Source organism: Drosophila obscura, unplaced genomic scaffold (genome assembly GCF_018151105.1).
Source record: "Drosophila obscura isolate BZ-5 IFL unplaced genomic scaffold, ASM1815110v1 contig_150, whole genome shotgun sequence".
In the NCBI taxonomy this organism is placed as follows: domain Eukaryota; kingdom Metazoa; phylum Arthropoda; class Insecta; order Diptera; family Drosophilidae; genus Drosophila; species Drosophila obscura.
In genome coordinates, this window is record NW_024542736.1 from 8,563,237 (window position 1) to 8,576,478 (window position 13,242).

The following is a 13,242-nucleotide window of genomic DNA, read 5'->3' on the forward strand; positions in this document are numbered from 1 at the left end:
TGACACAAGTAATTACAACTGTCAATCGGTTTTAGTGTCCCAAATTTGTCAAATGGCAATGGCCTGGCCTTTTAGACGAAGAATGCGAGAGATCACCCATTGGGGAATTTTTGTTTTTTCAGTTGGCAGTCTCCAGTCCACAGGCCGCCAGTTGGCACGTTCAATGCCCCACTTGCACATGTAGAAAGCCATCGGCACTGAAGGGCTGAGATGGGGGAAAGAGTGCTTAATGGGCTGAAGATCAGGGAAATGGCTGGAAATTTGTAAGATGAGCAGAATTGTTTCCATTCTCGGACACAGACAACGGCTCCTGCTGCCTCTCAAGTGGTTGTGCACATATCAATGATCCGGCAAATGCATTCGTCCTGGCTGGCTCCGGCCTCGTCCCGATCTTTGGGCGTCAGTTTGTGATTCTATTTGTTTGTTTGTTTATAAACATCGCCTCGTCGCTCCGTTAAAATTGTCGCCGACAAGCACTTGAGTCATGTCCTTGTTGTCGTCAGCCACCAACTGTGCTGCTAAGGACATGTCTATGCTTCCCTTCCTGCTATACCCCATCCTCCTCGGAGCATCCGTTGATCTTTTGCAAAACTGCATGCCAAAGTGTGTGAAATCAAGAAATTGTACGAACACTCGTATGTAAGTCAGTGGTTTGTGGGTCACAGACCCGGCGCTCGTTCCGTTCGGTTCCGTCCCGTCCTTTCTGACACATTGAAGCACTTCTATGTCGACATTGAGTGCTCGCCAGAGTCGGTCATCACCGTTTTTCGCAAGACTTTGGCCACACGCATGGCCACTCCACTTCAATGATATGCTTCTTGAGGCCTTACCCGCTTGATCGCTGTCATTTCTGAAGAGTCAGTCCCAGTGCAAGAAACCCCTTGCCGATTGATACAAAATGAGGTCATGTGGTATCACTTTGTTATTATAAAATAATAATAGCATAGAAATGGAAATAATCTGTCACTTTAGGTTGCATTTTATTATATTCTGATAGCTTGCCATGTATTTTCTAGCAGATCAAGTACCCATGTATCCATACAGATGGTTAAACAAAGTTTTCAAGTGAAGCTTCCAATCGCTGAATTGATGCAGTTTCTCCTTTAATTTCAATGCTTGTAATAGGCAATCCAATCAGGTGCAAATTTCTTTTCATTTACGTTTTTATTTAACTTTTTCAGATACAACTAAAACTTAGGACTACTAAAGCTATATGCCAAGAGCATGCACGGATATCTATTGGTTACACATAGAGACTAAAACGCAACTTCTACAGCTATCACAATAACGTAACCCACAAATGCCCATCCCATCTAGTCGATCTCCACGTTCTCATCCACATCCTCCGGCGCGGACTCCGGTCCACTCTCCATGCCCATCAGTTGGCCAGGACTCGGGCAGGGGGTGCGCTGAGGACGCACTGGCACTGGCACTGGCGACGACGAGGCCGAGGAGCCATTGACGAAACTTGAGGGCTGGCTTGGTGGTGGAATCGGCTGTGGCACCTTCGGATGCGGGTAGAAGTAGGGAAAGGGCATCTGCATCTGGGGCAATGGCAATCCTCCGTACGCCAGTTGCAGTTGATGGCGATAGATGTTGATCAGCGCCGGATCCAGGCCGTGGCTCGCACCGGTTGCCAAATGTGCGTAGGTAGTGCTGCCATCCTCTCGGACCAGCACCTGGACGGGCACTCGCTTTGTGGCGCCCAGCATGGCGGCCTCGTGCTGCTGGATCTGCTTGCGCTTTGTCTTGTACCGCCGGTTCTGGAACCAGATCTTCACCTGGGTCTCGGTCAGGCGCAGTGTCTTGGCCATTTCGCTGCGCTCCGGCCCGGAGAGGTAGCGCTGCTGGGCAAAGCGACGCTCCAGCTCGAAGACCTGGGCATGGCTGAAGGCGGCACGCGACCGCTTCTTGCGGCTGAGGGCACTGCCGTCGTGGGAGAGCGGTGAGGCGGAGGGTGAGCTGCTTAACGGCGGCGGCGAGTCGCAGTCTGTGAATGGAACAGGCGGAAAATGGTTGGGAAATTAGCACCAGGCACACGCGGCTGCCACAATGGACAATTGGCGTTTCCATTAGGGCGAACAATGGGGCAGACTTACCGGAGTCGTTGCTGGTGCAGCGCCGCATGTCGAGCGGGGCGGACAGGGTGCCTCCAAAGTAGGCCAATTTGCGTTGCATGTAGTCCCCTCCGCTGGAGCCCGAGGCGGTTGCCTGGTGATGGTGATTGTGCCCATTGTGGTGATGATTGTTGCTGTCGAGCGCCGCTGCCGCCGCATAGTACTGCAGGTAGTTTGTCTGTCTCTGGCCGGGATTGGGCATGTTTGGGTCCTGCTTGTAGATGCTCAGATCGCGGCAGCAAAGCGGCGGAGACTTGGATGCAGATCGTTCCCGATCAAGATTCAGCTTGGAGCTGCGGCTCTTGCCGCTGATATCTGCCTCCGGTTCGGAGTCCATGCTGGACACGCGATGCTTATCCGGATTGTGGCGCGTCAGTATGTCGTTGATGGAGAAGGGCGTTGTCAGCGTTTTGCTTAGACCCGCCATGGACGCACCGACACTCGCACTTTCCATATTCAACATTCTCGATTATGCTCTGTGGCACTTTTATTTACACTTGTTCACTCCGGATCTCTGTATGGGGCTCGGACCGATTCGGTTCGGGGTTCGTTCGTGTTCACGTCTCGAAGGCTGCGCTACGAATGTGCTCGAATTGTCCGCTCCGTGCTTTCTTTAAATAGCAGCAGCCAGCCGGCCCCGCAATCCCTATCGAGAGAATCACTCGGATTCACGGAGTGGAAATACGCCTCACGCCTCAAGTGGGCTCGCCTCCAGCTGGCACACTCTGGTGGTGGATTTGGATTCCGTTCGTGCCCGACGCCGCCCATTGGTGGATGCTCGGGCAAGGAAGGGCATTATTTGAGTTCCTCTCAAGTGCATAAACAAAATGTGTCGTTAAATGGATGCGTTACGTTACATTACGTTGCTGGTAGTGCGCCTTAGTTTCGGGAGTGCATGCATCCTGTTTACGCTGACGAGTATTGTTTATAGCATTGCTAACTATTCTCCCATTGCATTTGGTTTGCTGGTAAATGGAATTTTGGGTACAGTACCCGTACCCGTACACGTACGTACCCCCAGAAGTGATGTCAAGTGAACTCCACATTGGTTTTGGATTTGTTTGGGCTACACATTTGTTTGGATTGGAAGTAATTTGGAAAAAGTCTGGCAATAAGTAGGTTAGTTAGGTAATGGATTTCCTTCGAAATTTAAACAAAAAAAGAAATATCAAAAATTTAAATGGATTTTAAAATAGAAAAGGAGAAACTGCAAGAGGTCTTAGAGTTGAACTGAGTTTTAAATCCGCGGAGGGATTGCACACGTAATTAAGCAAACTATCGATGCTTTATGTGGAAATAAAATATGTTCCAATATTAAGAATTAAAAAGAGGGAATTTTAATATATGTACGCGTAGAAATCCAATTAAATGTATTCAATAGTTAATCTTAAGTTGTGTCTCTTCCTCCACAAGTGTTATTGTAGTAATCCACAGTAATCTCGTTTTCCATTGGCTGATTTGAATGTGAATGAGTAGAGCTCATTGGCGCTGATTGGATGTCGACTGGCTAAGGCCGCAATATGGCTGCGCACACTCATCCGACCACACTCACTCACTCATCCACTCTCACTCGGAACGAGAGCGATGCAATGCCGGGAACGGGAACGAGAACGGGAAACAATGGACCCAAACACATGTTCGCCATGGGGGTGTTCTTTGTGCAGTCTCCGTTCGCCGTTCGCCGTTCTCCGTTTCCGATTGTCGACTCTACTCTGGCCGAACGGTTGCTTCTCTGCTACACTTCACACCTTCGGGCTATAATCTTTTTATTGCCAATTCAATGGCTCTTAATGCCACGGGCGCAGAAGTCAAGCCAACAATAGAGTCGGCTTCAGAGGAAAGGGCAAAGGCAAAGGGGGAGAGAGCTTGGCTATTTTGCGGTCAGATTTGAGTAACGTAACCAATTCGAGTGTGCACCAAGTGCGGTAGGAATAAACCGGGAGCAACTGTAGGAACTGCCACTCGTTATACATTTTCAGCTGAATGGGTTTCAATAATACTCGAGTAATTAGTATATAATGATGCTTGTGGCTGGCGCACGCGTCCTTTTCCGGCCTGGTTTCTCAGATCTGTATAAATGCACATACAGACGACATGGTGCTATGTATGTAATTCTGTTGGTTGCTTTGATTGTTGATACGATTACCCATGAATGTCGCAGGTATTCAATTACATAAATGGGGGAGAGAGTCCTCCCTCTGTCCATGATGAATTGGCGTTTTCAATTAAATCCGACAGTTTCTTGTTTGATTTCGAAATGTCTGCCACCCTCCTGTTTCGCTCCACGTCCACTGGTTTGTTGTTCTTGTGGTATTAAATTCGATTTAATGGTTTATCAAAAACCACTTCAACTGTTTGTTTTGCCCTGCTTTTCATTATCATTCATATTCAGTGCATTGAAACCCGATCCGCCTGAGGTATTTCGATGCTTTTCTGAGTCTGGACAAGTGCTTCCTAAGTATTCAATCAATGGATGCATTGATTTTCTAGTTCCTCATTGGTTTTAGAGCTAGTTTTAAAGTTCCCAATTAAAGTTATGTTGGCATTGAGTGGAGTAGTCTACTTATGGGCTATGAACGGCTACCACGTAGGGTTTGACGGGCTCCAGATATCGAGGAAACGAAATAAAGTGTTATATAGTGGTTGCAAAATGTAATAGTTTCTTGCCATAATTTTTCGACCTGTTACGCTGCAACAATCAAATTTTCGTTTGTTTTTATATTATTTTCTTTTATTTACCTGAAATATATAGAAATATATAAGCGCAAAAACTCTTATATAACATGTAAAATAACAATTTATAAGAGCGATAGTGTCGCCGCTATGAGACAGTGAGAAAAACGAGCAATAGGTGGTGAAAATCATGTAGAATTTTCATATGGAGGTAAGATTCGTGTAGATACCAATAGAGGTCGCTGCCTGCAATGAAAACTTACATCGATAACTACATTGCTGCCAGCAGTGTGACCGTGCAGCTTCAGGCCGAAAATACTAAGAAATTCAACAATAGCGCGTTATTTAAAGATGATTTGTGTTTGCTTGCGAGAGCGGTTAAAAAATGTCTTATTTTGTTTATCAATCAAAATAAATGTAACCTTTTATGTGTATATAAATACCCGAATAAATAGATAAAGATTTCAGGAAAATGGTTTAATTTGATACATTAAATAATACCAAAAGATATAGTAAAATGTTATATATTTCGAAGAGCTATCAGGCTAAAAGAATTTAAATACTCGTATTTAGGGAACCCGAACATCAGTATTAAATATAGGGAATATCGAAAATAGAGTGCATGCCAACATTTTATTGGGACTTCGTAAATTCGCCTATAATTTCAAAGCATATACTGGTTTTGCGCTTTTTGCCAGCACGATCCGACGCATGAAATTGAAAGACAATCTTGTAGCGCCCAGAGCGTAGTGCAACATCCAACGGAAACTTCAACTTTAAAAGATACTTTTCAATTACCTGCGTAGTCTGAAATGAAAATGGAAAAAAAATATAGAATTTATAATTAATTGACCATTGGAAACTGTCCTTACTCCCAGGCTGACACATTTGTCCCTCACATCGTTGGTCACGTGCTCGGTCCAGTACATATACCATAACTGGTTATCTTCGTACATGTGCTTGCAGAAGTCCCTCGACACCATATTGAGAATGGTTTGTTGCCAAGAGCCACGATCGAGATAAAATATGCTGGCAGAAGCCTAAAATAAAATAGAGTAAGAATTTTTAGGACAAGTCTTTCACGCTTAGAAGTTTTAGCTGCTGTCACCTCAATGTAATCCGTGGATTGGACATTCCACACAGAAGTTATGTTTCCCGACAGGATAACTCCCTCCTCAACCATTTCCAAGTTGAAGGCGGAAAAATCCCAAAATCCACCCATGTTGAGATATCCTTTAGGGTTATCCTGGCACTCGGTGAATACTTCCTCATTCTCGAGCAAAAGTTCATACATAACTGCCATCGAATAGTTTACACCTTTCAGCAGGACAAGGATCTGCCATAGCAGCACCAACTGTACACGACACATTTTAACTTTAATTTTCGAATGGACAACACCTGCGAAGGGAGTTGCTTTTATAGCCAGCCACAAAATTGTTTTTCTACCCCACGATATTAATCTACGGGATTCCGGTGCATTACATGCTCAATTCTGATTAGATTCAATCTATGGAAATAATTAGCGAGTGGATAATTATAGATGGTAATAGATAACACACATGTGAGCGCAGTTCCATTCTATGAATTTCTGTACAACTGCCATCAATATTTACTTTCGAATACTCGAACCGTAGAATTTTATAATTATTCATAAATCGTAGTAGTCCAAGAAGGTGCAACTTATATAGCTTATACCCATAAATAGCCAATTAATTTGCTAACCAGGAAATCAATTAACATTCCTTGAGGAAGCCACCCAAATCGAAGGTGAACAATCGATTGGTACCTCGCCTCAAGCAACCGATGCTTGAGATTGTTTACAGGTGCCCTAAGTAGATCAGGATGTTCGGATGAGAGCGGATGGAACTCAGATTTCATTAGCCACAAGCGTTTTGTTTTTTTTTTGCAGCCAAACCGAAAGCGATATCAACGCCATGGGATTATGGGCTTACGCGGATTCTGTTCCTTGAGTGCCGTTTTCCACACGCCATAAATCAAACGCTCCAAAATGCCGCCGCTCGGATTCCAGAAATGCAATTACTCAATTAATTTGAATATAATTGTCACAATTTATCCACTTGAAAGCCACACAAAGGCCATAAACTGATGGATATAAAACAGAAACAAACAGAGCCCCCAGACGAGTGGCGGGGGCAAATGTAAAACGAGATCGCAATTTTTATGGGGGGCACATCAAATGGAAATGTATAACAATGACTCGATGGATTTTCTGATAAAATGTCAAAGGCTTTAATGGAGAAACTGCCACACAGCCAGAGGCAGTGGCAGAGTCAGAGACAGAGGCACAACCGCAGCCATTCCAACATCCACTTGACAGCGCTGGCTGTGGATCTGGATGTTTGGAGTGAAAGTAGAATATTGAAGAAAATTACGCAATCGTCGCAGGGAGGGGCGGCAACATTCAAAGGGTGCGGAAATGGGAAATGGAAATGGGAATTAGGGGCCCCAAAATACGCCAAATTGTTGATGCTATTGTTGCTCTTTCATATTGTTTATTTATTGTTGTTAATAAATCTTAATTTGCTTACCTTACTCTCACTTTGGCGGCTTGGCACATAGCCAGGAGGAAATGCAAATGATGACAGTGAAAGCAATGGAGAGGAGCCAACGATTGGAGTCGAAGAAATGTGATGGGATCCGATCCGATCCGATCCCAGCTGCGACTCCGAGAGCGGCTTGTGTCGTCTTTGATCCTTTGACGGGACATGAATTAAACGGCGCTACAAACCGAGCAGCATACATACTCCGACATCGGGTTGGTTTATCCTGGCCTGCTTATCGGCGAACGACCCGATCCTTTGTGTGATATATGGGAATGACAAATTTCTCCACTTGAGTTCCCCGTCGTACTGGGTTGCGTAGGTCTAGACTCCAGACCATCGACTCCATGGAGGAGCACACGACGCGTCGCCGCAACATTGCCGCCGACATTGTAAGACGAAACCTTAATTGTTTCTGGGTCGCAGATTCCGATTTCCTTTGCCCAGGGCCTGGTCAGTGTGGTCCATTAGGCAATGTTTAGCGGCACTTGACATGCATTATCCTGGGACTAACCTTCATGGGGCAAGGCTGGCCTTGGAGGCGTTTTGTTTGCCACTCCACGACCAACTCCCTGCACTGTCTGGCTTCTACTTTCCCAAGGGAGCCTAATCTATCCCTCAGCCTACTACTGTGGAGTTCCAGTATGTGTATATCTAATGCGTGATCACTGTGATTGACATCCAAACTCAGTGCTCACCCCACATCCGAGAAGCGAGAGTTAACCCCAGAAGCTCTGGCTGTCAGAAAGGCTGAAACTCAAACCCCCGGTTGACTCCACTCCCCGAAAAGTGTGATCAGCTGCACTTGTTGGTCTGGCCTGTGGCCTCCCACTCACCCCAAGCATCATCCTCAATCTCGCTGCCCCCTCCTGTGGCATGTGTTTGTGCAGTAATTGATATGCCACAACACAGGGGAAACAGGCGAGTCACCACCACCGCACCAACACAGCACTGTGGCAGTGGCAGCGACAGTGGCAGCGACTGTGGCCCCAAGACACCACACTCCATGAAATATTAGCCTTTGCCCCGCTGGCTTGCTGGCTTGCTGGCTGTCATAAAATGCCTAGGAGTGGAGTTCTTCTGTGCCCTGCATTCTGTATCTTTGGATATAGGAAAAACATTTTACAGTTGCATTGCTGCCACTTAAACGTTTCATAAATGCAACCTTTGTAGTGTCTGCCGCCGACGCACCCGTTGCTGTCCGTGGCACCCCTTTGGCCATGCCAAAAGCAGAGAAGGGAAAACATTTCCAGAATTAAAACGGAAATTGTTTTGTTTTCCTTTTCATTTTTCATAAAACAAAACTGATCGTTCTTTTCGATTAAATTGATTTATGCGGCAATCGGCAACAATTATACGCAGATGCGGTGCCTAATGGATCGACGGATCGATGGATTGGTAGCCGATCGAAAGCTGCTCATAAAGATATAAATACAAGGAACTCCCAGAATGGGAGTACGTGTGGAGCAAAGACTTTATGTTTTATGTGACAGAGGAGGAAAAGGAAACCAGAAGAGAAGAGAAAGTGATTGCTCTGGGACTACTCGTATTTTAATTGACTTGCAAGTGTTCCCGTTCCCAGTCTCTGTTGAATTAACTCAAAATATAAGAACCATTGGAGTAGTTTGTCTTAAACTTTATTTATTGTCCGATATATACATAAAACAAGTTACTAGAGCTATGAGGCATTTTCTTTAGGCTACAACATAGATTCTGCGTTAAATTGCAATAAATTAAAAACTCCAACTCGAATATCTGCCTGTCCCTCGAAAGGCTATTGCAGATGTTGCAGCTGCTGCTGCTGCTGTTGCTGTTGCTGATGTTGCTGCTGGGAGTGCTGGACTGTGGGTGGCCACATCATGTGACTGGGCATGGGAGGTGGTAGCGATGTGGGTGAGTGCAGTGGCTCCGCCTTGAGCTTGAGATGCTTGGCAATGCCCTCGCAATCGATGTCGCCCCGCTTCGACTTGTAGCGACGATTTTGGAACCAGATCTTCACCTGCGTGGCCGACAGATTCAGCTTTTGGGCAATTATCTCACGCTCAGATCCCGTCAGATACTTCTTCAGCCGAAAACGGCACTCCAACTCCAGCACCTGTGCCTGGGAGAAGAGCACCCGTGGCTTGCGTTTCATGCGTGGCTTGGTGGATCCATTGCTGTTAATGCTGCTGTGATTCCCACTGCCACTGATGCTGTTCTTGCGCAGCTCGGAACGCGAAGAGGTCACCTGGCTGTTGTCCTCTGTGGACGCATACAAGACAGTTAGATTCCTGAATGAATTGGAGACGTTATCTACGATTACTTACTTCTCTTGGGGCCCTCATCCGTGCTGTGAATGCTACGCAGCGAGGCCGAGTTGCTGACCGTCTCCAGGAGTCTCTGGGAGAGCGGATTGCCGCATAGTTTCTGCGCCGGCGCAAGGCTCTCCACCTCGGCGGAGCTGTTCAGGTCCAGGGTGGGTGAGGGCGTCACATACGGAGTGGGTATGTACTCGCTCTTGATGCTGACGGCTGACGGTGGCTGCGGATACGCATCCACGGCTCCGGCATAGTTGTAGTTGTATGTGGCGGGACTTTGATACGAGGAGGCTGTGGCTCCGGCGTAGAACTGCGTGGCGGACATGTTGTAGGCCGAGGCAGCCGGCTGGAAGCTCTGGTGCGGATGTCCATGGTGATGCTGGAACATGTGGGCGGGCATGCCGTAGTCCTGATAGCCGCCGTACAACTGATGGTGGCCGTGGGGCGGGGGCGGCAGCAGTGGCGACAGCGACGACGCTGTAGTTGCATCCTCCTGATGCTCGACCAGATGATGATGCAGTTGCTGCTGCGATGCCGGTGACACGACCTCCTGTTGCTGGTGCTGGTACTGATGCGGATGCTGGTGAAGATGCTGCTGGTACTCGCCGGCGCCATAGAGCGCCGAAGCTGCAGCGGCACTATTAGAGAGAGAGACAGTGGGGAGGCTGGTTAGTTTCGGATCTGGCTATGGATGCCACATGTTGCATCACACCGGACACAGCAAGAGCTTGGTGCAGGGTAAGGCGAGCGCCGGACCATTTGCGTACTTCCTGCTGTCGCGACAGGACCCTTGGTGACATCATTTCATGCCTCATCAGAATTAAGGACGCCCCAGTGCGGTCCGCACCGGACACACATGCGAATCACATATGTTGGCCAGCCCCAGCCAGTCGCGAGGACGACGACCACACTCCGAGCGGCTTCAGGCAGTCGGACATCAGACCTCAGACCTCGAGCCGAGGGCCTTGTTTTTCCTATTGTTACTACTTTGCGACTGTGTCTGTGTGTGTGTGTGTGTGTGTGTACGTGTGGGTGCGTCTTGGTCTTCGACAGAGAGAAGAGGTCTGGCCTCTTGCCTCTTGTACAAATAACGATGATTTGTCAAAGCCAAACTCCTGCTTCTTAGCTCTACGAATATGTGTAGGACGGGACCCTAGATCCTATTTGCAATTCATGCTTTCAATGTGTTTTCATAGGATTTCTTCTGCCGAGTCTCGTCTCGGTCTCGACAGAAGGTTATCAAAACATTATCTTTCAAACGAAAATTGGTGGAAATTAATTTTCCTATGGAGCCTTACTAAATAAAAATAAATAAAATGCAAAAATGTATGGGAATGGGAAAATGGGAAACTGCTTGTTTTTGAAAATAGTTGCTGACAGGTAGATGTGTCTGAGTGATAATAAGGAAGAGTCCGGGAATTCTTTAACAGTTTCTTGCCGTCCTACAAAATGCGTGTTTCGGATTTTTCATAACTGATTTTTTATAAAACAAAATATCCAAAGATAATTAGCTCTTCCAGTCCCTAGATTTTGTTTGTAATTATATGAATATATTCAATTGTTTTCTGCCTAACAAATACTCGTACAAAAGATTTTTTCTAGCCAGGACTTGAGGATAAGATAAAAGCTTACCTGTCAAGATGTCCATAGGCGCCTTCGTATGCCTCCGTTTGATTAACCATATTCAATATATCCTTGACTGAAAATGGGGTGGTGTTCAGGGCATCCGCATTGGTCAGACTGCCAGGACTAGGCGACTGATTGTAGTCGTAATAGCCGCCGGATTGTGGCACCTGTGCTTGCTGCTGATGATGATGTTGCAACATTTTCGAGTTTGGTTCACTTGAGCACTTGAGGGGCACTTTCAATTTAGAATAAATACAACAATTTGCCAAATTGCACTTGAACTTGCGACACTTGAATGGATTGCGATTGCGACTGCGATATTGAGCGCGCGATTGGATGGTGTGGGTAGGACTCGAATAGCCGAATAGCTCGAATAGATGAGGATGAGTATGTGGCGGCACGCATCCGCACCCCTTGCAGCCGTATTGAAACTGAATGTCGTTGCCGTAACCGTGCCCGAAGTGCCGTTCCGATGCCGATGCCGCACTCGACCGTGTCGGCAATTTGTCAGCTCGATGCTCGGTTCTTCTTGGACTGAAAGAGAACGCATACACAATACATACACATATACAGATACAGATACCCACCCCGGGCCATAAGTAAGGCGTGTAGCAGTCTCGGGTGGAAAAATGGCTGCCACGGGAACCAATCACAGCAGGGCATGAGGAATCATTCTCTTTGAGTTCATCGCTTGCTTCGTTTTCACTGGAGGCGGCTCTCCCGGCAACAGCTGATGGCACTGAAATTGTTGTTGAACCAGGGCGATCGTATCGTGATTCCACATGCTGTGGAAGAATAGAGGCATGTCAAAAATTATACTATACAGCCACAGATAATCCCATTCAATTGAATTTATCGTTTTCCATAGTTAGTTTTGCCATATTAGAGACGAGAAGCAAAATCCTTTAGAATTATCTGGTTTGTATGTCTTCTTCACAGCCACTTGCAACGTCACAAATAAATTCATCTTCCCCTTCGTTGTTGTTCTTTTAGTTTAGTTGTTTGTTCGCAGCCACTTTATGCAGATTCTGTTTCGCTACTTGAGCTTAAGTATCCCCGTATTTATTATTGTAAAGTCCTTAGGTTTTATAGTCCCCCTGCGTACTTGTTGTATACACTGTGCGTCGCAACTTGAATACGTCAAGTGGCGCTCAAGTGCAGATTTTCGCACACTTGATTTTATGAGTGTACTAAGCATACAGATCCGAAGATCAAAACGTATTTATGTACATATGTGTGTTTGCATGGATGGCTTGATATTCATTTCAAGTATGTGGGTACACATACCACTGGTTTTTATTCAAACAGCAACGAACGGAAAAGGGTTATTCTATCTATGTACATACATATGTCAAAACTTATGTTATAATAAGAGTTGAAAATTATTTATATATAAAATGCGTAAAATTCCAACCAAAAAATCTTATTTATCAAACACTTAACGAAAGCTTTTTAGCATAAAATAATAATTGGTTAATTAAGCAACAACAAAATATATCGAAAAGCGATATTATCGAATAGAGGTAATGTTTGTAATCATAGGCTCTAATGAGTGCAGAAACTACTCAGGACCGGGACAAAAACATGTCATTCTAAGACAACTTCACTGCAGCTTGGAAAAACAAATTTAGCATTAATTAAAGGAAATAGGGCATACAAATGTCCATACGCATAGCAGAAACATGGTTGACCAGCAACATTGAAGTAGCATTCCGGTACACACTTACGTTTTATGTTTTGTCCATTTTTGTTTGAACCTTATTATCTTAACAATCCCATTAAAAATAGTTCTGAAAACTAGCCAATCCTAAACAAAATTTATTGAGGAATTGGGATAAAATTATTTGTTTAGGGCTGAGAAGGCCAACTAGCTAGTAATATTAAACGGAATATCAAAATTGACGAATTTCATTTCACAAAATATCATGGTATGGCAGCCCGCGGCAATTACGAATTTCACGAGTCTGG

General features: G+C 45.7%; 4 protein-coding genes across 4 annotated transcripts; all 4 read right to left on the minus strand.

The window, feature by feature from the left end:
* Positions 1-1,105: 1,105 nt before the first annotated feature.
* On the minus strand, positions 1,106-2,687 carry LOC111077820 (homeobox protein bagpipe). Its single transcript, XM_022372240.2, has 2 exons — positions 2,100-2,687; positions 1,106-1,990 (listed from the first exon to the last, which is right to left on the minus strand). Exons 1-2 carry the CDS (start codon positions 2,578-2,580, stop codon positions 1,314-1,316), a joined length of 1,158 nt encoding a protein of 385 aa, XP_022227932.2. The 5' UTR covers positions 2,581-2,687; the 3' UTR covers positions 1,106-1,313.
* Positions 2,688-5,415: 2,728 nt separating this feature from the next.
* Positions 5,416-6,156, minus strand: LOC111077838. Its single transcript, XM_022372264.2, has 3 exons — positions 5,899-6,156; positions 5,663-5,830; positions 5,416-5,597 (listed from the first exon to the last, which is right to left on the minus strand). Exons 1-3 carry the CDS (start codon positions 6,091-6,093, stop codon positions 5,424-5,426), a joined length of 537 nt encoding a protein of 178 aa, XP_022227956.1. The 5' UTR covers positions 6,094-6,156; the 3' UTR covers positions 5,416-5,423.
* A 2,878-nt stretch (positions 6,157-9,034) lies between these two features.
* Positions 9,035-11,540, minus strand: LOC111077827 (muscle-specific homeobox protein tinman). The gene is made up of 3 exons (XM_041591615.1): positions 11,281-11,540; positions 9,658-10,286; positions 9,035-9,592 (listed from the first exon to the last, which is right to left on the minus strand). Exons 1-3 carry the CDS (start codon positions 11,472-11,474, stop codon positions 9,126-9,128), a joined length of 1,290 nt encoding a protein of 429 aa, XP_041447549.1. The 5' UTR covers positions 11,475-11,540; the 3' UTR covers positions 9,035-9,125.
* LOC121405533 lies at positions 11,513-12,252 on the minus strand. The gene is made up of 2 exons (XM_041596374.1): positions 11,862-12,252; positions 11,513-11,808 (listed from the first exon to the last, which is right to left on the minus strand). The coding sequence occupies exons 1-2, from the start codon at positions 11,935-11,937 to the stop codon at positions 11,513-11,515; spliced, it is 372 nt and encodes a 123-aa protein (XP_041452308.1). The 5' UTR covers positions 11,938-12,252.
* Between the last annotated feature and the right edge of the window lie 990 nt (positions 12,253-13,242).